This window comes from Hemitrygon akajei, chromosome 7 (genome assembly GCF_048418815.1).
Source record: "Hemitrygon akajei chromosome 7, sHemAka1.3, whole genome shotgun sequence".
NCBI classification, from domain to species: domain Eukaryota; kingdom Metazoa; phylum Chordata; class Chondrichthyes; order Myliobatiformes; family Dasyatidae; genus Hemitrygon; species Hemitrygon akajei.
This window is the reverse complement of record NC_133130.1, coordinates 78,641,423-78,666,859: the sequence shown is the minus strand read 5'-3', so window position 1 is coordinate 78,666,859 and position 25,437 is coordinate 78,641,423. Positions and strand designations below refer to the sequence as shown.

The 25,437-nt window shown below is 39.9% G+C and overlaps 1 protein-coding gene across 4 annotated transcripts in view; it reads right to left on the bottom strand.

The window, feature by feature from the left end:
* Positions 1–25,437, bottom strand: part of esf1 (ESF1, nucleolar pre-rRNA processing protein, homolog (S. cerevisiae)) — a 68,447-nt gene that overhangs the window by 13,475 nt on the left and 29,535 nt on the right. For all 4 annotated transcript variants that reach the window (XM_073051266.1, XM_073051269.1, XM_073051267.1 and 1 more), the window contains one exon: positions 15,090–15,232. In XM_073051266.1, the coding sequence (XP_072907367.1) occupies positions 15,090–15,232 (143 nt within the window). The remainder of the gene's footprint in view (positions 1–15,089; positions 15,233–25,437) is intronic.

Below are 25,437 nucleotides of genomic sequence, written 5' to 3'. Positions count from 1 at the left end.
TTAGGGATAGTAATCTTCATCAAAAGGAATTAATTTAGAGTAGAATGACAGGCAGAATTAAAAGGGACTTTGAAACCGCATCCTGTTGTGCAATAATTGAACTAAAATACATAATGCAGACACTAGACAACTAAAATGTCAATAATTCTGTCTGTAGTAAAAACCAGGAACCAGTAAAGCATGTACTTCAGAATACTGGGGCTAACCTTCTGCTGAGATCAGCATGGGTCTGCTGGCATACAAGCCTGTAATTCGGCTACTCCCATATGGAGACTCCGAAGTATGGTAGTCTTGAATTTAAGGAAGGACAGGTTGATGATAGGGCAAAATTGTAGTCAGTGGAATGAGTTGAAGAGGAACATGGCAGCAAAATCAAGGGATTAAGTACAAGACTGAAAATGTTAATCTGAATGCACACAGTATATGGAAGAAGATAGATGATCTTCTAGCACAGTTAGAGATTAGCGGGTATGATGTGGGCATCACTAAGCGGTGGCTGAAAGAAGATCATAGCTGGGAACTTAACATCCAAGAATACAAATTGTATCAAAAGATCAGGTAAGAAGGCAGAGGGGGTGGGTGGCTTTGTTGGTAAAAAAATGAAATCAAATCCTTCAAAAGTGGTGACATAGAATCAGAAGATGTAGAATCCCTGTGGGAAGAGTTAAGAAACTGCCACGGTAAAAAGACCCTAATGGGGGGTTTCTACTGGTCTCTGAACAGTAGTCAACATGCAGGATAGAAATCACAACAGGAGATAGAAAAGGCATGTAAAAAGGGTAATGTTACAATAGTCATGGGAGATTTCAATACGCAGGTAGATTAGGAAAATCAGGTTGGTGCTGAATCCTACGAGAGGGATTTTGTGGAATGCCAATGAGATGGCGTTTAGGAGCAGTTTGTAGTTGAGCCCACTAGGGGAATGGCAATTCTGGATTGGGTGTTTTGTAATGTAACAGATTTGATTAGGGAGCTTAAGGTAAAGGAACCGTTAGGAGGCAGTGATCTTAATTTGATAAGAGTTCAACCTGCAGTTTGAGATGAAGAAGACACAGTCAGATGTATCAGTATTACAGTGGCTAATAGGAACTCACAAAGGCATGAGAGGGGACCTGGCCAAAGTTGACTGGAAGGAGACCCTAGCAGGAATTATGACAGAACAGCAATAGCTGGAGTTTCTGGAGGTAACTAGGAAGGCACAGGATAGATACATTCCAAAGATGAAACAGTATTCTAAAGGGAGGATGAGGCAACTGTGGCTGACAAGGGAAGTCAAAGAAAGCTTAAAAGCAAAAGAGAGGACATTGGAGGATTGTAAAGCTTTTAAAAACCAACAGAAGGTAACTAAAAAGCCATTGTGGAGGGGAAAAATTAAATAAGACGACAAGCTAGCCAATATAAAAGAGGGTAAAAAGTGTTTTCAGACATATAAAGTGTAAGAGAGGCGAGAGTGGATATCAGAATGCTGTTAAATGAAGCTAGAAAGGTAATAATGTGGGACAAAGACACTGTGGACAAAATTAATAGGAATTTTGTGTCTGTCTTTACCACAGAAGACACTAGCAGAATGCCAGAAATTCAAGAGTATCAGGGAGCAGAAGTAAATGTAGTTGCTATTACTAAGGAGAAAGTGCTTAGAAAACTGAAAAGTCTGAAGGTAAATAAGTAACTTGCACCAGATGGACGACACCCCAGGGTTCTGGAAGAGATAGCTGAAGAGATTCTGGAGGCATTAGTAATGATCTTTCAAGAATCACTAGATTCTGAAATGGTTCTGGAGGACTGGAAAATTGCAAATGCCACGCCACTCTTTAAGACAGGAAGGAGACAGTAAAAAAGAAATTATAAGCCAGTTATCCTGACTTCACTGGTTGGGAAAATGTTGGAGTTCATTAGGACAAGATTTTGGGGTACTCGGAGATACATGACAAAATAGGCCAAAGCTCGTGTAGTTTCCTAAAGGGAAAAACTTGCCTGACATATCTGTTAGAACTCTTTGAGGAAATAACAAGCTAGATATACAAAGGAGTGGATGTTGTCTACTTGGATTTTCAGAAGACCTTTGACAAGGTGCTACACGTGAGGCTGCTCAAGGTATAACAAGAAAGATACCAGCATGGATAGAAGATTGGCTGAATAAAGGGGGCCTGTTCTGTTTGGCTGCTGGTGACCAGTGGTGTTCCGCAGGGGTTGGTTTCAGGACTGCTTCTTTTCATGTTATATGTCAATGATTTGGACAATGAAATTGATGGTTTTCTGGCCACTTTACAGACAATATGAAGATAGGTGGAGGGCCAGGTAGTGTTGAAGCAGGGAGCCTGGAGAAGCACTTAGATTGGGAGGATGGGCAAAGAAGTCGCACGTGGATATAGTGTGGAGAAGTGTATGGCCATGCATTTTGTAGAAAGGATAAAGGTGTTGTCTATATTCTAAATGGGGAGAAAATTTTAAAAATTCAGAGGTGCAAAGGGACTTGGGCCTTTGAGGATTACCTAAAAGTTAACTTGCAGGCTGAGTTGGTGGTAAGGAAGGCAAATGCAATGTTAGCATTCATTTCGAGAGGTCCAGAGTAGAAGAGCAAAGATATAATGCTGAGGTTTCACAAAGCATTGGTCAGACTGCGCTTGGATTAATGTGAGCAGTTTTGGGCCGTTTATTTAACAAAAGATGTGCTGATATTGGAAAGGGTCCAGAGAAGGTTCACGAGAATGTTTCCGACAATGAAAGGGTTAGCGTTTGAGAGTTGTTTGATGGCTCTGGGCCTGTACTCACTGGAGTTCAGAAGAATGGGGGGAGGTGGGCGGTCTTCATTGAATGACCTAGATAGAATGGATGTGGGGAGGATGTTTCTTGCAGGTGGGAGTCTTGGACCAAGAGGGCACAGCCTCAGAATAGAGGGATGTCCATTCAAAAGAAAGATGATGATGTAATTCTTTAGCCAGGTGTCTGAGGAGTTCATGGTCATAGGTGGCTTTGGAGGACATGTCATTGGGTATATTTAAATTGGAAGTTGATAGGTTCTTGATTAGTTAGTGTTTTGAAGGTTATGGGGAGAAGGCAAGATAGAGGGGTTGAAAGGGATACTATAGCAGTCATGATAGAATGGCAGAGCAGGCTCAATGGAGTAAATGGCCCAACTCCGCTCCTACATCTGATGGTCTGTTTTAACAGAGAACATCAGGGAACATCCATGTTCTGGAAGAATCCTCATGAGTCTAACAGAGTAGTAGTAACTTCCACACATTTTCCAGATCCAATGTTGGGCAACTTTAGCACTGAATGTACAACAGATTAAATTGAGTCAAGTCCCATGGGCCCATAAAAATGAATGGATGGAACTCAACATTAACAGAAAAACAAGTCAAAACTGCTAATAAGTTAATTTATATGCTTTTTTAAATAGTGGATGTAGTTTTATCTTTCAACTATAAAAAATGTAAAATAGCTATCTATTTTTATTTTGAAAAGTTGGTCCAAAATGATTTGGAATATTTGTTAAAGTCAAAGACCAATGAAAGATTTTACCCATCATCCTTTATTGTTGCAAGAGATAATCACATCCCTTGGGTTAAGTAATGCAGAAGTAGTTGATCAAAAGAGACAGGAAGGTATGATTCCCTGCAAGCAGTTATGGGAATCTAAAGGTGGAGTCTCAATCCTTGTCTAAGACGCATGAAGTTTTTTTGCAACTTACACAGTAGAAAGGAGAAACTGGCATATTTGAATGCTCAGATGCCTTGAACAGGGTGCCACACAAAGTTGATCAAATGATTGAAGGTAATATAGTGGCAAAGTGAATGGGTTAACAGGTAGAAAGTACATGAGCGTAAACAGGTAATTTTGGGGTTGGGAGCTATAAGGTGACATTGGGCTTGGTGCTGGACTTTGCCAGGTACATTAATGATATAGACAGAGAAGAATGCATAACATCTCCAAGATTCAATTCAAATTGTCTCAGCAATAAATGCCATAAAGTTAGCTTTTTGCACCAGCAGCAGCTGAGTACATTTCAAAAACAAGTTAAATTAACTTAATTAACTAAACACACTTAAATTAACGCAAATTATACATAACTTGCACGACAAAAGAAACCTGACAATAGTATATTATTGATTCAAAGCTGGATGGCTGTGTAAGTTGTGAGGACAATGCACGGGGGCTTCAGGATCATAGACAAGTCAAGGAAACGGGTGAGGAAATGTTAGCTGGTATATAACGCAAAAAAGTAATGTCATCCACTGATAAAACAATTATTAGCAACAGACAAATAAAACAGAAGAGACGTTGTTTTAAAAATAGTGAGAGATCGAAAAGTATTGATTTTCAGAGAGACCTGGATGCCTTGGGAAACAAATCAGTAAGAGTTAATGTTAAGGTATAGGAAACAATTAGGAAGTCAAACACAAACGAGAAAATCTGCAGATGCTGGAAATCTGAGCAACACACACAAAACGCTGGATGAACAGCAGGCCTTTCATTTCACGCATGCCTGCTCTTACCCTATCCTCCCGCCATGCTACCAAGGATAGGGTTCCTCTTGTCTTCACCTACCACCCCTCCCCCCCAGCCTCAGCATCGAGCACTTAATTCTCCGAAACATCCACCACCTCCAACTTGATCCCAGCACCAAACACATCCTGCCCCCTCCCCCCCCACTTTCTGCTTTTCACAGGGATCACTCCCTATGCGACTCCCTTGTCCATTTGTCCCCACTGATCTTCCTCCTGGATTTTATCCTTGCAAGGAGAACAAGTGTTACACCTGCCCCTACACCTCACCCCTCACTACCATTCAGGGCCCCAAATAGTCCTTCCAGGTGAGGTGACACTTCACCTGTGAGTCTGTTGGGGGTGAGCACTGTGCTTGGTGCTCCTGGTGTAGCCTCTTGTAAATCAGTGAGACCGACAGATTGGGAGACTGCTTTGCTCAACATCTATGTTCCGCCCGCCAGAAACAACACGATCTCCCAGAGGCCACCCATTTTAATTCCACTTCCCATTCCTATTCTGATATGTCCATCCATGGTCTCCTCCACTGCTGGGATAAGGCCGCACTTTGGTTGGAGGAACAACACCTTATATTCTGTTTGGGTAGCCTCTAACCTGAACATCGATTTCTCAAACTTGCAGTAATGCCTCCACCCCCCCCTCACCATTTCCTATCCCCTTGTCCCTCTCTCATGTTAACTCCTTGCCCACCCATCGCCTCCCTCTAGTACTCCCCACCCACCCCTTTTTCTTTCTTCCATGGCCTTTTGTCTCTTTCACCATCAACTTCCTAGCTCTTTGCTTCATCCCTCCCTCCAAGTTTCACCTATCGCCTGGCGTTTCTCTCTCCCCTCCCCCCACCTTTCAAATCTACTCCTGGGGATTTTTTCTCCAGTCCTGCCAAAGGGTTTCAGCCCAAAACGTTGAATGTACTTTTTTCCATAGATGCTAACCGCCTGCTGAGTTCCTCCAGCATTTGTGTGTGTTGCTAGGAAGTCAAACAGTACATCTGTCTTTTTTGCAAGAAGTATAGGAGTAAAGTATTAAAGGCACTGGTGAGATCACAGCTAAAATACTGAGTTCTTGTGTCGTCCTCAGACCTACCAAGGAAAGATATACTCAAAATATTGGGAGGAAAATAACATTCACTAGATTGGTTCCTTCAAGTTGGAGAGTGTCATATGAACACTTAAGGATATAATAATTCTGATAGAGTTAACGGTCGAGGTGAGAATGTTTATTTTTCCCCAAGACTAAAAATACAGGGTGACAGTGACAGAGTGACAGTCTTAAGATCTGTAGCCATTCAGGACTACGATTTAAAGAAATTCCTTTGCACAGAAGGAACAGAAGTGAGACATTACAGCACCAACTGCAAGATCGAGGTTCCATTCCTGCTGCTGTCTGTAAGGAGTTTGTAAGTTATCCCCGTGACAGTGCAGGTTTCCTCCACACATTCAAAGAAATGCAGGTAGGGTTAATGAGTTGTGGGCATGCTATGTTGGTGCTGGAAGCATGGTGACACTTGTGGGCTGCCCAGCACAATCCTCACTGATTTAACTTGATGCAAGTGATGCATGTTTAAATGTACATGTTACAAATAAAACCAACCTTTAAAAATCTTCAATCAGAAAGTAGAGAATCTTTGGCATTTTCCACCTAGAGTTGTGAAAGTGCAAGATAGAATGCTATATATTTTTCTGATATTAAAAAAAAGCATGGGATATGGAGTTACTGGAGGAAAAAAAAGTGTCAAGGAGAAAGAATAGGGAAGCAAGGGGAAACGATTGGATGATGAATCATGCATGAGTTAAATGAACTACTGTTTGTATTTCTTATGTTAATTTTTAATGAAACAGAACCATTATACTTCATTTAAAAGTCAATAAACAAGGGCAGTAAACATATTCCTGAGGCCATCTCAAAAAATTCCACTTTAGATCATTGTGCATTAATTCAATTTACAAAAAGATCAATATTAACTTTGGCTCTATAGATTATTGTGCAGAAGAAACTAAAATGCATAAATTCCATAATTTTTTTATTACTGCAGCTTAAACAACTATTATAATATCTGTCTCTATAATTTAGAGTATCAGCTGAAAGGCTAACCTCTCCATCTGGATTATATTTGGCAGTTCAGCTGTCAAGAAACTTAGTTTTTTTAAAAACATCTGAAGCCACCAAGCAGCCAAAAATATTAATGTATTCAGATTTCCACATAACATTAATAGAGGATGTAAAAAACATCACACAGTATAAAAACAGGTTACACGTGTATGCATAAAATTTGTCTAACTACAATCGAGGAAAGATCAAGAAATGTTTTATAAAACAAAGCCTAAATTTTCCTCAAGTTTTCACAGTCCTGAAAACAAATGCATCTTTTTAGAAAGGAATGAATAAAGGGTTAATTCTCTTTTTTAAAAAAAGCGCTTAAGTTTCCCCTCTACAAAAGCCAGACATGAAAGTTAACAGAATTCTAGACAGTGGATCTGCTATATCTTCCAGTGCAGATGAACATTAAGTTTGACAATTATATAACACAGATTTGCAGCAAGACCTAAATTATGGAGCACAGAGTCAGGTTATGTGAAAATCATACCCTGCAACCTGTCCATCAACTTTTGTAAAAGCAGTTACCATTCAAAAATAGGCAATACTGTCAACCCCTGCGTGATTGCAGTGTGGAACCTTATCATCTGCACATACTTCAGAAATGTGAATTGAAATAAAATTGTATTTACTTATTTACTTTCTTTCTACACAAAAAAAAAATTAGCGGAAGTGAAGTTTATTCCACTATCTCACTTTTACAGAGTAATGATTTATGAATTTTATAAGGGTGAATTTCTGTTTTCTGATCTGTCATAAACATTTAATGCATGGGAGGAAAGCAAATCAACAGAATGATTCTCAAAAAAATGTAGATCAGCCATAAAATCTGTCATTCATATGTTGAAATTAATTCCAGAAGTTGCCCCTGCATACCCTTTATTACTGAGTTTGAGGCTTGAGCTCAACTTTCCTGCTTTCACTAATAAGCTTAGCCTATATAAAAAAGTTTGACTGAACACTACTTTGTTAGAAAACACTAGTATGTACACACTATATTACTAAAGTGAGCTTCTGGAACCCTCTCATTTTAGCTTCTGCTGGACAAATTGTGAAATGCCTGGTGAATGTTAAGTGCCAATTTTCTAATCAAAAGCTTTTGTTTGTCCATGTACAACTTTCTGATTAGAAAAGTAAGAGAGAGTGTGTGTGTGTGTGTGTGTGTGTGTGTGTGTGTGTGTGTGTGTGTGTGTGTGTGTGTGTGTGTGTGTGTGTGTGTGTGTGTGTGTGTGTGTGTGTGTGTGTGTGTGTGTGTGTGTGTGTGTGTGTGTGTGTACACGTGCGCGCAAGGGAGTGGGATTTTGGGGGGTGTTGCAGGGTAAGACTGGAAATTTCAGACCAGTTGAAACAGTTTTCTTATCCTGTCTGAAGCTTTACTAGCAGCACATACAAAATGCTAGAGAAACTCAACAAGTCAAGCAGCATCTATTGAAGAGAATAAGCAATGTATTGGTCCAAAACTGTCATTAGGCTCTGACATCAGGAGCCCTAGTAAGGGGTCTTGCCTGTTTATTCCCTTCTATAGATGCTGCCTGACCTGCTGAGTTCTTTCATCAGTTTGCGCATGTTGCTCAAGATTTTCAGCATATGGAGAATCTCTTATGGTTATATACAGTATACCCGTCTGTTTGCACAGATGTCTCCAGGAAGAACTGCACTGAACATAGGGCATACCACCATCATGGTATTTGCATGTTCATGAAGCTATTATCTTGTGTCTCTCACCTCACGAAGCTTGAGGACAAAAATCTAGCCTGATACAAAAGTGCACCACTAATTTATGTAATATTAGAGGCCCTGTATTTTAAACAACATATTAGATGCTCCCATCTTAATGGATATAAAGTATATTATTTTGAACATGACTAGGGAGATTCCCCCCTCCCAGTATTCCAATCTATGTTGTTCTTTCCTTATTATCATAAAAGGAAACACGTAATATGATCTTAATATTACTATTTAAGGAGGCTTCTGTGTGTTGATTACCTGTTTTATTTTCTATATGGCAATAGTGAGTGTAACTTCAAAAGTACATCACTCACTGTTAAATGCTTTAAGGTGTCCTGAGACCACTCAAGTCACCATAAAATTTAGGTCTTTATTGCTACAGATCAACCAATTTTAACATAATGTTCTAAGATATCTGAAGCTGAAGAGGTAGAATTGTGGGCGATGTTTGGGTGGCATGTTAGGTATGTTTTCATTTATAAAGAATGTAGTGGGAATGTCAGAAACCAAAACAAAAAAAAATTGCATTTCTCTCATGTGTTAGAATTTGATGGTGATGACCCGAGAAAATGACAATTGCCTCACTTCCTAGAATAGAATTGAATTGTAGACATGGAGACATACAGAAAGGTGCAAAACTTCCATCAATAAAAGGCAATTTCCATAAATTTCATCAGGAAAGCTCTGTCTGGTCACTTAGAATTATGTAGAAAAGTTTGTATTCTTTCCTATAATATCGAAATCCACATCAGAGAAAAGGATGAATAAAGTGCACAGAATAACTCCTAAGGAATGCTTAGAAAAAAATACTGTACCAGAGAAAAAAGAAAAATGCTGACATAATGAACAGAATTATTTCAAATAAGAAAATCTTCATAAAACCTCACTCAATTATGCATTAAAATAACTAAATTCTTATTGCATTTGTTAAGAAGGTGTATGATGTGCTGACATTCATCAACCTTGAGATTGAGTTCAAGAGCCATAAGGTAATGTGGCTATACAAGACCTTGGTTAGACCCAATTTGGAGTACTGTGTTCAGTTCTGGTCACCTTATTACAGGAAGGATGTCGATACTATACAGAGAGTGCAGAGGAGATTTACAAAGATATTGCCTGGATTGGAGGGTGTACCTTATGAGAATAGGTTGAGTGTACTTGGCCTTTTCTCCTTGGAGTGACAGAGGATGAGAGGTGACCTGATAGAGGGGTACAAGATGATGAGGGGCATTGATCGTGTGGGTAGTTAGAGGCTTTTTCCCCAAGGCTGAAATGGCTAACACGAGGGGGCAAAGTGTTAAGGTACTTGGAAATAGATACCGAGGGGATGTCAGGGTAAGTTTTTTCACACAGAGAGCGGTGGGTGTATGGAATATACTGCCAGCGGCAGTGGTGGAAGCAGATATGATAGGGTCTTTTAAGAGACTCCTGGATAGGTACATGGAGTTTAGAGAAATAGAAATAGAAATTCTCAGCAGTCTCTTAAGTTATATGGTCGGCACAACATTGTGGGCCGAAGGGCCTGTAATATGCTGTAAATTTCTATGTTCTAAGTTCTATTTCAAATACCAAGATTTATGACTCATTTAATCACAAACCATGGATGACAAATATAGCAAATAGTTACACTTCTTCCATATATTTGCATACATAAGAAGCTACTATGAAAAATATTTTATGTTTCTAGAATTCATCCAACCACTGCAAACAGCCTTGGCTAAACCTTTAGGAACATTAATTTTAAATGGGGAAACCATGCAAATAAGTAATAAAATGGAATAGAGTTATCTGGGCTCAATAGGCACTTGGCCTAAGATCAGTGAAAAATCATCAAGACGCTTATGACCTTAATAAAACACAGGCTGTTGAGAAAATGAGTCAACATTCTTGAAACTCATTATTGACAGTTCACTGGCTATACTAGGCATACACTTTACAAAGACCATTAACCAATTAATGCTGGGAGAGCAGGACTACAAGCATTGCTATTAGGGAAGACTTTCTGACTGTCAATTCTGCTTTCATGAAGTCAAGTGAACTGATATAAAAGAGGTAATGCAAAGTTGTACCATTTTCACAGCTGGACAGGAGAAAATGAGTTAGATATTACAATGAAAATGAAGATTATCATGTTGATCATAGGTCAACAAAGGGCAGGTGAATCATGCAATAAAATGGATTAGCAGGTGAGCATATTGTCAGTGTTGCTTGAGATGCAGAAGGTTTGGGGAAAAACAGGAAAAGAAATGATTTGCAGAAGTCTGACCAGGAAATGTGGTATAAATCAATTCTAACTGTGCAGATAACAAAATGGAATACTTTATGATTCATCTCACTTCTCTCTGAAGTATTCAGACTTGGCTTTGAAATTAATAGCTATCTTAATGGACCAGATGGTGTACAACCCAGGGTTGTGAAAGAGGTGGCTGAAGAGATTGTGGAAGCATTAGTACTGATCTTTCAAGAATCATTAGATTCTGCAATGGTTCTAGAAGACTGGAAAATTGCAAATGTCACTCCACCCTTCAAGAAGGGAGAGAGGCACATGAAACTATAGGCCAATTAGTCTGGCCTCAGTGGTTGAGGAATTGTTGGAGGTGATTATTAAGGATGAGGTCTCAGGGTACTTGGAAGCACATTTTAAAATAGGCCATAGTCAGCATGGTTTCCTCAAGGGAAAATCTTGTCAGACAAATCTGTTTGAATCTTTGAAAAAATAACAAGTAGGACAAAGGAGAATAGGTTGATGCTGTGTATTTGTATTTTCAGAAGGCCTTTGACAAGTGCCACACATGAGGCTGCTTAACAAGCTATGAAGCATGGTAAAGCAGTGGCTGATAGGCAGGAGGCAAATGAGATCCTAGCATGGACAAAGCAGTGGCTGATTGGCAGGAGACAAAGAGTGGGAATAATAGAAGCCTTTTCTGGCTGGCTGCTGATGACAAGTGGTGTTCAAAAGGGGTCTGTGTTGGGACTGATACTTTTTACATTATATGTCAATGACTTGGATGACGGAATTGGTGGCTTTGTTGCAAAGTTTGTAGACGATATGAAAATAGGTAGGGGGCAGATAGTTTGCAGGAAGTAGAGAGGCTACAAGAAGGACCTGGACAGATTAGGAGAATGGGTAAAGAAGTGGCAGATGGAATATAGTGTCAGGAAATGTATGGTCATGCACTTTGGGAGAAGAAATGAAAGAGCTGACTATTTTCTAATTGAAGAGAAAATATAAAAATCTGATGGATCAAAGGGAGTCCTTGTGCAGGATCTCCTAAGGGTTAATTTGCAGGCCATGTCTATGGTGAGGAAAGCAAGTGTGACATTAGGATTGAGACTTTATAAAGCAGAGGTGAGGCCTCACTTAGAGTACTGTGAGCAGTTTTGAGTCCATTATCTTAGAAAGGATGTGCTGAAACTGGACAGGGATCAAAGCAGGTTCACAAAAATGATTCCAGGATTGATAGGCTTGTCATATGAAGAGCGTTTGATGGCTCTGGGCCTGTATTCACTAGAATTCAAGAGTGAAGGGTGACCTTATTGAAACCTATCAAATGTTGAAAGGCCTTGAAAGAGTGGATGTTTCCTATAATGGAAGAGCCTAAGACCAGAGGACACAGCTTCAGAATAGAGGGGTGTCCTTTTAGAACGCAGATGAGGAGGAATTTCTTTACAAGAAGATGATGAATCTGTGGAATTCTTTGCTACAGACAGCTGTGGAGGCCAAGTCTTCATGTATATTTAAGGCAGATTCTTGACTGGTCAGGGCAAGAAGGGATACAGGGAGAAGGCAGGAGATTGGAGCAGAGAGGAAAAATGGATCAGCCATGATGAAATGGCAGAGCAGACTTGATGGGCCAAATGATCTAATTCTGCTCCTCTATCTTTTGTCTTATGTTCTTAAAAAGGCAATTCCCTTCTTTAAAAATGCAAACACGAGGAAATCTGCAGATGCTGGAAATTCATGCAACACACACAAATGTTGGTGGAACGCAGCAGGCCAGGCAGCATCTATAGGAAGAAGTACAGTCGACATTTTGGGCCAAGACCCTTCGTCAGGACTAACTGAAAGAAAAGATTCCCTTCTTTTTCCTGATTTAAATTTTGAAGACCTGCACCTCACTGTCCAGCAAAACCACTTATGCACCATGTTTTGCTTGGAATGTGACCTCAATAAACATCATAGCCGCATCAGACATTAACTATAATTTGCATTTGTTTGGCATCTATTATGTCATAGGACTCAGGTGTTGTTTCACTTATAAGAAAAAAGGAGGAAAAACAAAATCTGCCATAGATTGATTAAGTTCAGGGAATTATGACAAAGGAGTCACACAGGTTCTTATCACAGATTAAGGCATGAGAGGCAATATTGTAAAACACAGTGGAAAAAAAAAACAGTTGAATTCAGGGATAGTTTCTCACAATAGACAAGTTAGGAAATTGCTTCCCCTTAGTAATAAATGTTATTATTTATCATGCACAAATAATTTGGTTCAGAAATTATAGGAAGTATTTCTAAAAGCTGCAAAAAATCTCAAATTATTTAGCTGTAGCCAATGTGGAGGTCATAACCAAAATTAACAAAGCCTTTAAGAGGTTTGTAGAACAACTGGATAAATGACCTCTGGATTCAAGGAAAGCTGGTGTGAAAATAGTCTACTGTAGTAGGAATTATTAAAGACATCACTTATTCTACAAATAAGAGGGATAGAGGTCGAAAGTGATCTGGGAGCCCCATGCTCATAAGTCATTAGAAGTAGTAACTGGAGTTAACATAACCATAAAGTATGCAAGCACAGTATTGGGGTTCATTTCTGATAATTCATAAAAATATGAAGCAGTTGTTACTGCTGAAAAAGTAGCAAGCATAATTTTGGTCTTCATATCTCAAAAAGACATGGATGGAAGAACAAATAGACTTACAAGGGCTTAAAAAGAGGACCCAACATGAGAAAGTTTTCAAATGTCTAGACTTTTTGGAACAAGAAACAAGGAGATATAATTATAAAGGGGTCAACATGTGGAAAAATTTTTACCACTTGAGGAATGAATCTGCTCTACAAGAGAATAATACATGTTGACCAATAACAGATTCAGAAAGCTTCTTTACATCAAATGAGAAACAGCTAACATGAAATAATCCAAGATAACAGATCTACAATATTTTCAAAAAAGTAAGTCCACACACAAGGGAAAAGAGGAAAAAGGTACACAGGGACTGATCAGAAAAAAAACAAGTAAATAGACGTTGTGTAAAATATTCTATTTTGCCAATTTTATGAGAAGTAGTCTCATTAGTTTTTGTGCAATTTAAAGATAATGGATTAGAAACTGTATATAATTTCTGACTAGTTATATAATTTGTGCAAGAGATGGGAATATAGACATAGTTAAAGATACATGTTCTGGCAAACTACATAATATGATGCACAGGGTCAAATTTGTTGTCACTGGAGGCATATTATAAGGGAAAACAATAATTGTACGAAAATTGACCATTCTCTACTTTCAAAGGAATGCAACTGTTTAATAGTGTTAAAAGTAATCTCCAAAGAGGCTAATCAATTCTTCTTGGTCACCTATATGGCAACTGTTTTATTAAAATTATCCAAAGCATCTGGATCACATATGATGCTTACTGTGTGCCTTGATCTTTAAAAACCCAATTCCCACTGCACTCTTCATAAGACGCCTGTTTCAAACGCACATCTGTAAGATTTAAAAAAATCCAATCCGGTACAATGGATAAGATTTGCCAAAATTGCCAGGCTGTCTTCTTAGAACTGTGCAAATTGAAACCTTTGAAATTAGGTTGGCAATGACATCTCCTCCCTTTGCAATACTATCTTCAAATGTTTTAAGTATTAATTTAACAGACTGCCAGCCAGCTCTTTACTTTTAACATCCATGAAATGTAAACCACCGGTGCAATTCAGCTTAAATCTCAGGGATTACTCACTTTACAACTTCAATAGGAATTTGATATGCTGGTTTCCTCTTCCAATATTTTAGCTGTAGTTTATAGTGTGACTCCCATCAAACTAGACTATTCTTACAACTTCTGAATTAATATTTTTGCAAAAGGTTGTTTTATCTTTGCCAGGTGGATCATTTATTTGTCTACCGTCAAATATGCTTCCAATCACCACCATAAATTTCTACCACAACTTTGGTTTTTCTTTATTTCTATGCTTTGTCTAGCCTTTCACAAAGGATAATTAATGAATTAATTTAGATAATTTGACCACTTAGATGGTTTCAAATTTGTTTCTTAATCCTTTCAGTGCTATTGCTGTTGCACAATTTTGAAATTATAAAATACATCCTCCAATTAAAAGGAAAATTCTACCAACAATAATTAGAAGCACACAAGTAGCTAACACTAATGTTTTGTTTACTATTCAAAGAAAAGTCCAAATAGCTAACTTACGCTCACACATTTTTCAGGCAGAGTTATTTTTCAACTTTCTGGGTGGATCACGAAGATACTTATTTTACATTATTCACAGAGGACTAACTGATGTTTATGTTGGCAGCAAGATGAGTTAGAAATATACAGAGTGCCATTTAAAATATATCTGAAGCCCTCATTGTCATTCAAGTTATAAAATGTGATTATGTGAGTACAGAATACAGTTTTCTTGCGAACAGAACTCTTCTGGGACCATCAACTTGCTACTTACCAGAAATGTATTGTGCTTTTATAGATCATAGTAAAATGTGGAAATAGGATTTCAAAAGTTATAAATAATTAATTACCTCCTGATCTTCCACTTTGTTCTTTATCTTTCTCTTCTCGCGCTTCTTGTCCTTTCTTTTCTCTAAGTATTGCTCCCAAGGTGTTAATTTGTTTTGATTCTCCAACTTCTTCTTTACCAATGCTTCCGTTGTTTCTTTCAGACCTGAAATAAGATGGAATTATTCTTTATACTCAAGACACATAAAGTACTTCAGAGGTGAGGAGACTTCAATTTAAATGCATCTTAAATCATGTTAGAATATTTCAGATTAGCTATTTGTAATATAGATCAGGATGCAATAAAATTCCTGGCTCACACTCCTAGTAATCATAGGAGGATTTTTTAAAATGAGCTGCATGCAAAAAACTATTACTCTCTAGTGCCATTTTATACAAGTAGGAAGTCTAATCAGTTGCGAATAAGATAACCCACTTGCCAATCAAATAATAATTCTTTCCTGGCATAGTTTGGTAGCATCTCAGCCTTATCAGAAGTTTGTGGGTTTAAGGCAATCAATTGAGAACAGTCCTGGTTTTTCTGCACACATGGCACTACTTGGAAGAAAAGATGGGATCAGATGCCTAGGTGTCTGATACTTTTGATCATCAAGTAGCTGCAAGAAAATCATGGACAACATTTACTAATTTAAAGCCATGAATACACTTAAACTACTTTGGTGCAACCTATGGATTTGCGAACACGATATAATCACAAGCTTGTTTTTCTCCTCTTTCTAAATTAACTGCCAGTTGTCAAAAGGATTTGTTTACTTTCTCAGACTGGCTTTTGAATCTAATCCCATATTTGGAAAGATGAAATCACTTGCTAATGACAAGCTCTCTCAACTATGATCCAATGGTAATAGTTGAATCTTCAACACAAAGAGAATAACCATTGTTATGTGCTACGCTAAAAGGAGCTAATTTTTTTTAAAAAATCATCCATCCCATCAAAAGGGATACGTCTATGACTAAAACAAACAGTGAGCCCTCCAACCTCCTTTGCACAGCAGACTTTATTTTTCCTACGGATCACTAGAAAATAATATAACCATTCTTTTTCATAGATCTGATCTATAGGCTTTCAATATCTCCCATTTTTCTCCCCTATTCCTTCAGGGTCCTTTGCACAAGCTTGGTTATTCACAATCATTGTTTCTCTAAAAGTCTTCTTTCTATTGTCTAAATTAAAGATTATGGGGATCCATGGCTTAGCATTACTGTGGTTCTCTCTGTTATAAGTTAAAATACTGCTTTAAAGAATTGAACACTAAATTTGGCCAATGCTTGGGGAGAACATATAGAAACTATACAGTTCTACAGTAACATTACAGTGTGTAATGTTGTCTCTCATATTGGCATTAAACAAAGACCCAATCTGTTGCTGTAGATACAAACAATTCCTTAGTTCTACTGAAGAATTAAGAAACTTTTCTTAGATAGCATTAACCCTTCAGTAGAATAACTAGGTTATCTAGTTTTTAAGCATGCTACTCTTTGCAGGAACTTACTGTGGACAAATTGGCTATTGTCTTTCTTTATGCTACAACACAAAGGTAACACTGAATCTGCAGTAAATCATTTTAGAGTATCTTGGAAGTTGGAAGTTTTGTTCACAAAATCTTGCCGTGAACTCAGTCATCTTCTCATCTATTAAACAGTATTTATTTACTATTATTTCATTTCTAAAATGAGCAATTAAGAACTGATTACATAGTGATAAATCTATTATGCACATTTGGAAGCTCCTGATCATTTCAATATTTAATATGAATAAATTTTGCTAATTCTTGCACATGGGAAATGGTTGTTTAATGACTGTGTTACTGCATCAATAACCTATTAAACTTGGCTAAAAATGATCTGGATTCATGAGTTCAAATCTCATCATGGCAACTGAGGAACTTAAATTCAGCTCCTTATACAAATCTGGATTACAAAACCATAAAACTCATCATGGCTACACAACTATCAGATACACATATGGTTTATTAAGTTCCCTTATGGACGAACATCAGACAGCTGTATTTAACTCCAGAGACACAGCAATGCAATTTACACTGATCTCTGAAATGGCCAAGGATACCACTCAGCTGTACCAAATACCCTGACAAAGCATATTAAAGTATTAAGGAATGAAGCCGAACTCCTTGCAATGGATCGATCATAAAAGCTCACATTGGTAATGATGTCCATCTTCCTTGAAAGAAAAAAAAGGAAGGCATTTTAATTACACTTGGAACAGGGAGATTCCAAGGTAATTTACTACTCAAGAATAGCTGATAAATATTAAAGGTGTGAAATGATAGCACTGTTCTTTTACATCTTCCAAACATTTTTCCAATTGATGCACCATCAATAACTCACTCTGAGACGTAAGAAGCGAGATATCGGCTTTTATTGACTGGAAGAATGAACAACACTACATCCTGGAGAATGAGGCCGGGCATCAGGCCTCAAACGCCTTTATACAGGGGTCTGTGGGAGGAGCCACAGGAGCAGTCCAGACAGGTATTTGTAGTTCACCACATTCATCCCCCTTTGTTTTAAAAAGAGTCCCCAGGTGGCGAAGTTTCTTACAAGTATATTTACAGGTTAAGTCTATCAGGTGGTCGAATCTTTCGCTGCGATCGACGTAGCTCCGGCTGCGATTGCACAGGTGCCGGAGGTGGTGATTGCACAGGAGACGTAGGTTGTGCTGGTTCTGGCCTAACTGGAGGTGTCAGGGATCCCTCACGTGTGTGCGAGGCGCCCGGAATATACGCGTACGAGATGCCTGGTACATGAGCGTCATGAGGAGTCTGTGTAGGGCTCGGTGTGCGCGGTGTCAACTCAGGTACAGGGTTCTTAGTTACCGTGGAGTGTACGGGATAGTGGTCTCCTGCTCCGGCGGGTGCTAGGTCGCGGACAGAGACCGTGTCCTCCCGCCCATCAGGCAAGACCACGTAGGCATACTGGGGGTTAGCATGCAAAAGGTGAACCCTCTCGACCAGTGGGGAGTATTTATTACTCCTCACATGTTTTCGTAGCAGCACTGGCCCCGGGGACGTCAGCCAAACTGGTAGGGTGGTCCCAGTGACAGACTTCCTGGGAAAAGAGAATAGGTGTTCGTGAGGGGTGGCATTGGTGGACGTACATAACAGGGAGCGGATAGAGTGGAGTGCCTCAGGGAGGACCTCCTGTCATCGGGAGACTGGCAACCCTTTTGACTTAAGGGCTAAAAGTGTGGCCTTCCACACTGTGGCATTCTCCCTCTCCACCTGTCCATTCCCCCGGGGACTGTAACTCGTGGTACGACTAGTAGCAATGCCCCTAGCTAGCAGGTACAGGCGCAGCTCGTCACTCAAAAACTCTCAGTGCTGCCTGTGTCAAACAGGCAGCTAGTCCTGTGTCCCTCCACCAGGATGTCCATCATTGACCTTGCGAGCTGGTGGGAAGCGCTTTGGTCGAGGGTTACGGTGGCCAGAGTTGAAATGCCGTCTTGGTGCCCGGTAAACACCGGCGAGTCGGGGGCGGGGCATGGTGACGCCCGCAAAGATGGCCGCCCACATCCGGGCATACAAGATGGCGGCCCCCACGTCTCAAAGGCAGCACTGCTCGACCCCGCGCGTGGTTTAGACTTACAGGCTCTGGCAAAATGGCCCGATTTTCTGCAGCTGGAGCAGGTCGCTTCCCGAGCTGGGCAGCGGTTTCGAGGATGTTTCTCAAGCCCACAAAAATAACACAGCTTTCGCTTGGTCGAGTTCGGGGAGTGCTTGGAACCGCGACTGGCAGCGGCGTTGGCGAATTCGCTCACGGGAACCGGTGGCGGTGGGGTCGGAGGTGTCCACGGACCCGGCGGGGAATCGCGCGGCTGGACAGCGTCAGCGTCGTGCAGAGCAGCCTCCAGCACGTCAGCCGTCTCGATCGCTGAGCGTAAGGTAAGATCAGCCTTTTCCAGCAGCCGCTGGCGCACGTACACTGACCTGATACCTGTAACAAAGGCATCTCGTACCAAGAGTTCCGCATGCTATTCCGCCGTGAGCATTTTGCAGTCACACGTCCGCACGAGTGCCTGTAGAGCTCGGAGAAATTCAGCGGTCGACTCCGCAGGGCGCTGTCTGCGCGTGGCCAAGCGATGTCTGGCGTAGACGGCGTTCACCGGCCGCAGGTACTGTCTTTTGAGGGCGTCAAGCGCCCCTTCGTAGGTCGAGAGGTCCCTGATGAATGAATAAACTTTTGGGGCGACTCTCGAGAGGAGAATTCTGTGCCTAACAGCGGGGTCAGTTGCACGAACCTCCTCCAAGTATGATTGGAAGCATGCAAGCCAGAGTTCAAAGGCAAGAGCTGCTTCAGGGTCTTGGGGGTCCAAATCCAATCTTTCCGGACGTAAAACGGTTTCCATGGTTTAACTTCCAGTCAATAAAATTGATGCACCATCAATAACTCACTCTGAGACGTAAGAAGCGAGATATCGGCTTTTGACTGGAAGAATGAACAACACTACATCCTGGAGAATGAGGCTGGGCATCAGGCCTCAATTCTGATGGGCTGAATCCACAGGGGTCTGTGGGAGGAGCCACAGAAGCAGTCAGCAGGGGTCTGTGGGAGGAGCCACAGGAGCAGTCCAGACAGGTATATGTAGTTCACCACACCAATGCATGGAATAACCAAAACAAGATTCCTTAAAACTCTTGGTAAGTTACTTTGAGATTCTATTGATTTTTTGGGATGCTCATTATTCTTTGAAATTTCAACACGGGGACATACCTTTCAACTTACTATTTTGAGATAGTATAGAACTTCATCACCTAACATGATGAAGTTATATTAGTAATAACCTATTACGGCAAGCCAAGAAATTTTATCCTCTGCAAATATATTCATTTTATTTAGCACTATCATGAAACAAACTAAAAGTAAGCCTTGTAGCTGTCAAAACATGTGACATTTCAGATGAAGCATCTGCCACAATTCATTTATTCAAAAACATTAGAAGTTATAGATGGAGACTGAAGATGTATTATGGTAGAGGCATCAGATGCAGTTTACTGGCAGAGGGAGGTTAAGATTGGGTCTTAACCTGGTTGGGTGCTGACCCAGTGAACTGAGTTCTAACATCTTGAACATCTCTCCGGAGCAGTCCACTGTCTCCTCAAGCTTCAAGGCAGCCACCATCATCCCCATGCCCAAGAGAGCAACAGTAACCCATCTCAACGACTACTGTCCAGTGGCATTGATCTCAACAATAATGAAGTACTCTGAGCATCTGGTTATGGATGGCATTAAATCACATCTTGCTGCTACACTGGATCCTCTCCAGTTCACTTATCACTCAAATTGGTGTACTGAGCCTCTGCACTTCACTCCATCTTCCCCAGCTGTTTATTGATTTCAGCTCAGCATTTAATATGATCATCCCTCAGAAGCTGGTGAGTAAACTGTCCTCGTTGTGCCTGAACACCTCTCTCTATAAATGGATCCTGGACTTCTTGACAGAAAAGCCAAACAGTTCAAACAGTCAATTGTGTTGGCAGAAACATTCAGCACCATCATGCTCAGTCCACAGCTGACACATGTTACGTACCCCGTAACTGGGTCACTTACCAGCAAAGATAGAGAGGTCCGCTGAAGTCGGATGGTACTATTTTTAAACAGTATTTATTGATAAAAATGCACAAAAATAATATCAATGCAACCATTCAGATAATATACGTCGTCAATACTAAATCTAAAAGCGCGGGTATAATAATAATCAATAAGAAATAACTTTATCGTTGTCTAGGGGATAATGTATTGTCCGATGGAAATATAAAAGTCACTCAAGTTCATTCAAGCTGCAGAGAGAGACGGATTAAAACTTACCCATTCCTTTTATGATGTCAATCCTTTGAGAGTCATTGGGGCTGATTTCTCCTTTGTTGTTAGCTAAAGCCGTTCTTCTGTGGCAAGGCCCACCAATTCCGAGGCAAATGGAAAAGGACGCACGTGGCTTTCCACTGGCTTTCGCTATTGCGCTGTTACAGGATTTCTAGCGTTTCTTTTGGTGCGTCTGTAGGGCTGTTCCCCAGACCCTCTTTTATCCTGACTCACAGGGTCTCAGATGTCAATCAGGGTGGAATGATGCCATCCCCCCAACCAGCCCACATTGCCTGAGGGCTTCCATGAAGTACAGTACTCAATACACAATTCCGTCTCCGAGAGACAATGACCTGTTCCGTGGCTTTGTATTGCTGAGGGCCAGGACATTTCAACCTCTTTGTGGATTCTACATGTCTTTCTCTCATTTCCTGGGTCTCCTGACCTGAATTAATAGCGATCTTGCGATTCTCAAAAAGGAGGGGGCACAGGTGTAACACACATGACTGCACTACTAGATCAAGTTTAAACAGTTTTGTGTCTTCTGTCAATGTTTCAGGAACTACTAGATGAAGCAGAAACACTCTTCAAAATTCTATACGCTTTTCTCAAGCACTGAAGAGCAAACACTCCACTAGTATGTCAAATTTCACAAAATTGCTCCCAGCGAAAAAAAACCTAACAATAGCTGTAAATCATTATGATCACCAACAATAGACTATTCTTGTAATGCAGGACCCTACCATTGTTGTCATTTTACTGGCTTGATTTTTTTCAAATTCAGAAAGCCGCACAAGCTTTTTAAAAATTTCCTTTGATATTTACCATGTGTATCAATTTAAAGATCATAAGACACATTGGATTGAATACAAAATGCAAAAGAGAAGCCCACAACAAATAAATTCCTTTAAGTCTTTTATCAAAAGTTTGATCTTTTATCAGCCATTATCATTAATGGCAGAATGGTTTACTTTAGAATTTCCTGTATCTTGGCAATTAAGAATATATTCTAATCCAGTACTATCTATTAAATGGAAATTTGCTTTAACACAACAGATTTAAATAACTTAAAAAGAAACATGCAGTATATATAGCTAGGGTGCCCAAGACCTTTGCACAGTATGGTAGTAATTTTATGTATTGCACTGCACTGCCGTCGCAAAAAGGTGAACAGATTTCATGATGTTTTGGGACTGATTCTTTTTACATGTTAGATAGGTGGAGGGGAAGGTAGTTTTGAGGAAGTAGAGAGACTACATGACCACTTTTACAGATTAGGAGAATGGGAAAAGAAGCGGCAGCTGGAATAGTGTCAGGAAGTGTACAGTCACACACTTTGGTAGAAGAAATGAAAGGGTTGACTATTTTCTAAATGGAGTGAAAATAGAAAAGAAAACGGAGGGTGCAAAGGGGGAGTCCTTGTGCAGGATTTCCAAAAGGTTAATTTGCGGGTCTGTGGTGAAAAAGCAAATGCAGTGATAGCATTCAATTCAAGAGGACTAGAATATAAAAGCAAGGATGTAAAGGTCAGACTTTATAAAGCACTGGTGAGGCTTCGCTTGGAGTATTGTGAGCAGTTTATGTTAGAAAAGATGTGCTGAAACTGGAGAGGGTTCAAAGGATTCCATGATTGAATGGCTTGTCATATGAAGAGTGTTCGGTGGCTTTGGGCCAGTATTTATTAGAATTCAGAAGAATGAGGAGTGACCTCAATGAATCCTACCAAACGGTGAAAGGCCTTGATAGCGAGGATGTAGAGAGGATGTTTCCTACGATGGGAGAGTCTAAGACCAGAGGACACAGCCTCAGAATAGAGTGGCACCCTCTTAGAACAGAGATGAGAAATTTCTTTAGCCAGAGAGTGGTGAATCTGTAGAATTCATTGCCACAGGCAGCTGTGGAGGTCGTCTTTACATATATTTAAAGCAGAATTTGATAGATTCTTGATTGAGGCCGAAAGGAAAAATGGATCAGCCATGACGAAATGGTGGAGCAGACTCAATTGGCCAACTGGCCTAATTCTCCTATTTCTTATGGTCTTATATGTGAGTGATGTTGAACCCGATTCTGATATGGGTCTACACATACAAAATTCAAGAGGAACGCAGTAGTTCAGGCAGCATCGATGGAAAAAAGCACCGTCAATGATAAGGGCTAAAATCCTTCAGCAGGACTGGAGAAAAAAAGCTGAGGGGAGAGGACAGTGAGAAACACCAGGCGACAGGTGAAACTTGGAGGGGGGGGGGGATGAAGTAAAGAGCTAGGAAGTTGATTGGTGAAAGAGACAGAAGGCAATGGAAAAAAGAAAAAAAAATGGGGGGTGGTCGGAGGAGAGAAGAAGCACCGGAGGGCGGACAAGGAGATAACATGAGAAAGGGGATGGGCAATGGTGAAGGCACTACTGGAAGTCTGACATGAGTCTCTATTGTGGACTGAGAGTGGGGAGGGAAATCATAGTTGGGAAAAGGAAAAGACAGAGGAGAGTGAGTGGGAAACACCAGAGAGGCATTCTGTAATGATCAATAAATCTATTGTTTGATTCCTAGTGTCAGGGCTGGGTGTGTCTGCACCCACGTCGCCCCCTCCCCAAATCCCCGTCCCTGGCACTTCTCTGCCACATGTTCCACACCACTCGGGCAGTGCAACACCCTTCTACTCCCAACATTCTTTGCTCCTATCACATTTACAAACTCGCTCTCCACTCCATGTTGACAAATACAGTACTCTGTAAAATGTCTTAGGCACCCTAGCTATATATATGTGACTAATACTTTTACACAATACTGTATTCCTTAATACCACCCTAAATGTTAATTCCCACTGACAATTCGCAGCAATAGAACGGTACTAAGGAGGTATGTTAAAGTGTTTTTCTTGAATGCACTTAGCAGTTTTACTAACCATTTTTGAGCATGTTTGTCTTTTAAATTGCAAGTAGTATCTAAGAGCATATTAAGCTTTCAATCCACTCCATTTGTAACTTCATCACAACCGTCTTGTAAACCGAACTTAAAAATTATGATTGTGTCATATGAAGCAACAGCCTTTTTATTGTTAATTCTCAGTAACAGTCTGAACTATAAAGAATAATCAGCATGGATCAATTTGAAGATAGTAAAAGGAGATGGATAAGATGCTTCTTTATCAGAAAGCAAGTAACTAGTTTATACTTATATCTCAGCTCAGACTAAAGCAGCCATTTGTACAAGGTACCAAAAGACCTCTTTATCCAGCAAATCAAATCCAAATGCTTCATCCATCAAACCAAATTTAGATTCAGCAGTAAACTTTAAGACACACAAGTACATTTTTTTTGTTAATTCATAGGACATGGACATAACTGCCTTTGGTGCTGAACAACTTCTGTGAACCACTGCACTACAAACTATAGAACACAAAGATATTGATATGAGAGGTTTCCAAGAAAATATCAGTTTAAGTTATTGTTCATCTGGAAACAAATTTAGTCCAGACCAGCTCAGGAAGGCAGATTTACTCCACTTATCAGTGAACTAGGTTTAGATTTTATTTTAAAATGAAACTTTAGTAGTGCCTTGGACACCATTAGTGTTAAGATTTTGCATTCCAATTTTAAGCAATTAACTGTATTTAAAATTATTGAGGTGCCATGGAAAAATGTTGTTTCCAGATGAGTCCAAATGCTTGGATTACTATTCCAAATACATTACTACAACCAAAGGCCAAAAACAGTTCTGAAGCAACAGCAAATAAATGGATCCATTTCTTACAGCAGGGTAAGACAGTAAATGGCTTTTCACTTTTTTGTGGTATTGGAAGAAAGATTCTACAATAAACATTTTGCAACTGAAATAGTCAATAAACTTTGCAGAATTCTATGTAAACCATCATTCAACCAAGCATAAAACCAATTTTATATGGTTTGGCAGCAATGATAAAATCTAATCAAGGGGATGTGAAATTACTCGCAGTGGGAAAATTTTGTAATAATAAAGTTAACACAGTTAGTATTAATCATAATGAAAAGATGACTATAATTTGAGTCTTATATGTTTAATAATCCTCTGCCAAGTTCTTAATGGATAGGTTTGCAGAATTAATATTATGTTTCTACACTCTGATCCCCAAAGTGAAGATGAGCACAACATTACTTCTCTTTCATCAAATGGCAAAAGCACTTGGGTCAACTTTAACACCTTAATTAAAATTCTGCATTTAAAGTATTGTATCAAGCCATGTTTCTGGTGGAGGTATTTCATTGGAAGAGTATTATTGTGATTTGTGGGATCATGCAACCTAGAATGGTAAATTGGTGAAAAGGGGGGAAAAAAGTACCTGGTTCGGAATGATAATTAGGGAGCAAAAATATCACAATAACCATTACTTTAGAACTTTTTTTGAAGAACACCGTAATATATATGAGCAGAATTAGGCCAATAGGCCCATCAAATCTGCTCTGCCATTTCAGCACGTCTGATCCAATTTTTCTCTCAGCCCCAATCTCCTGACTTCTCCCGGCATCCCTTCATGTCCTGACCAATCAAGAATCTA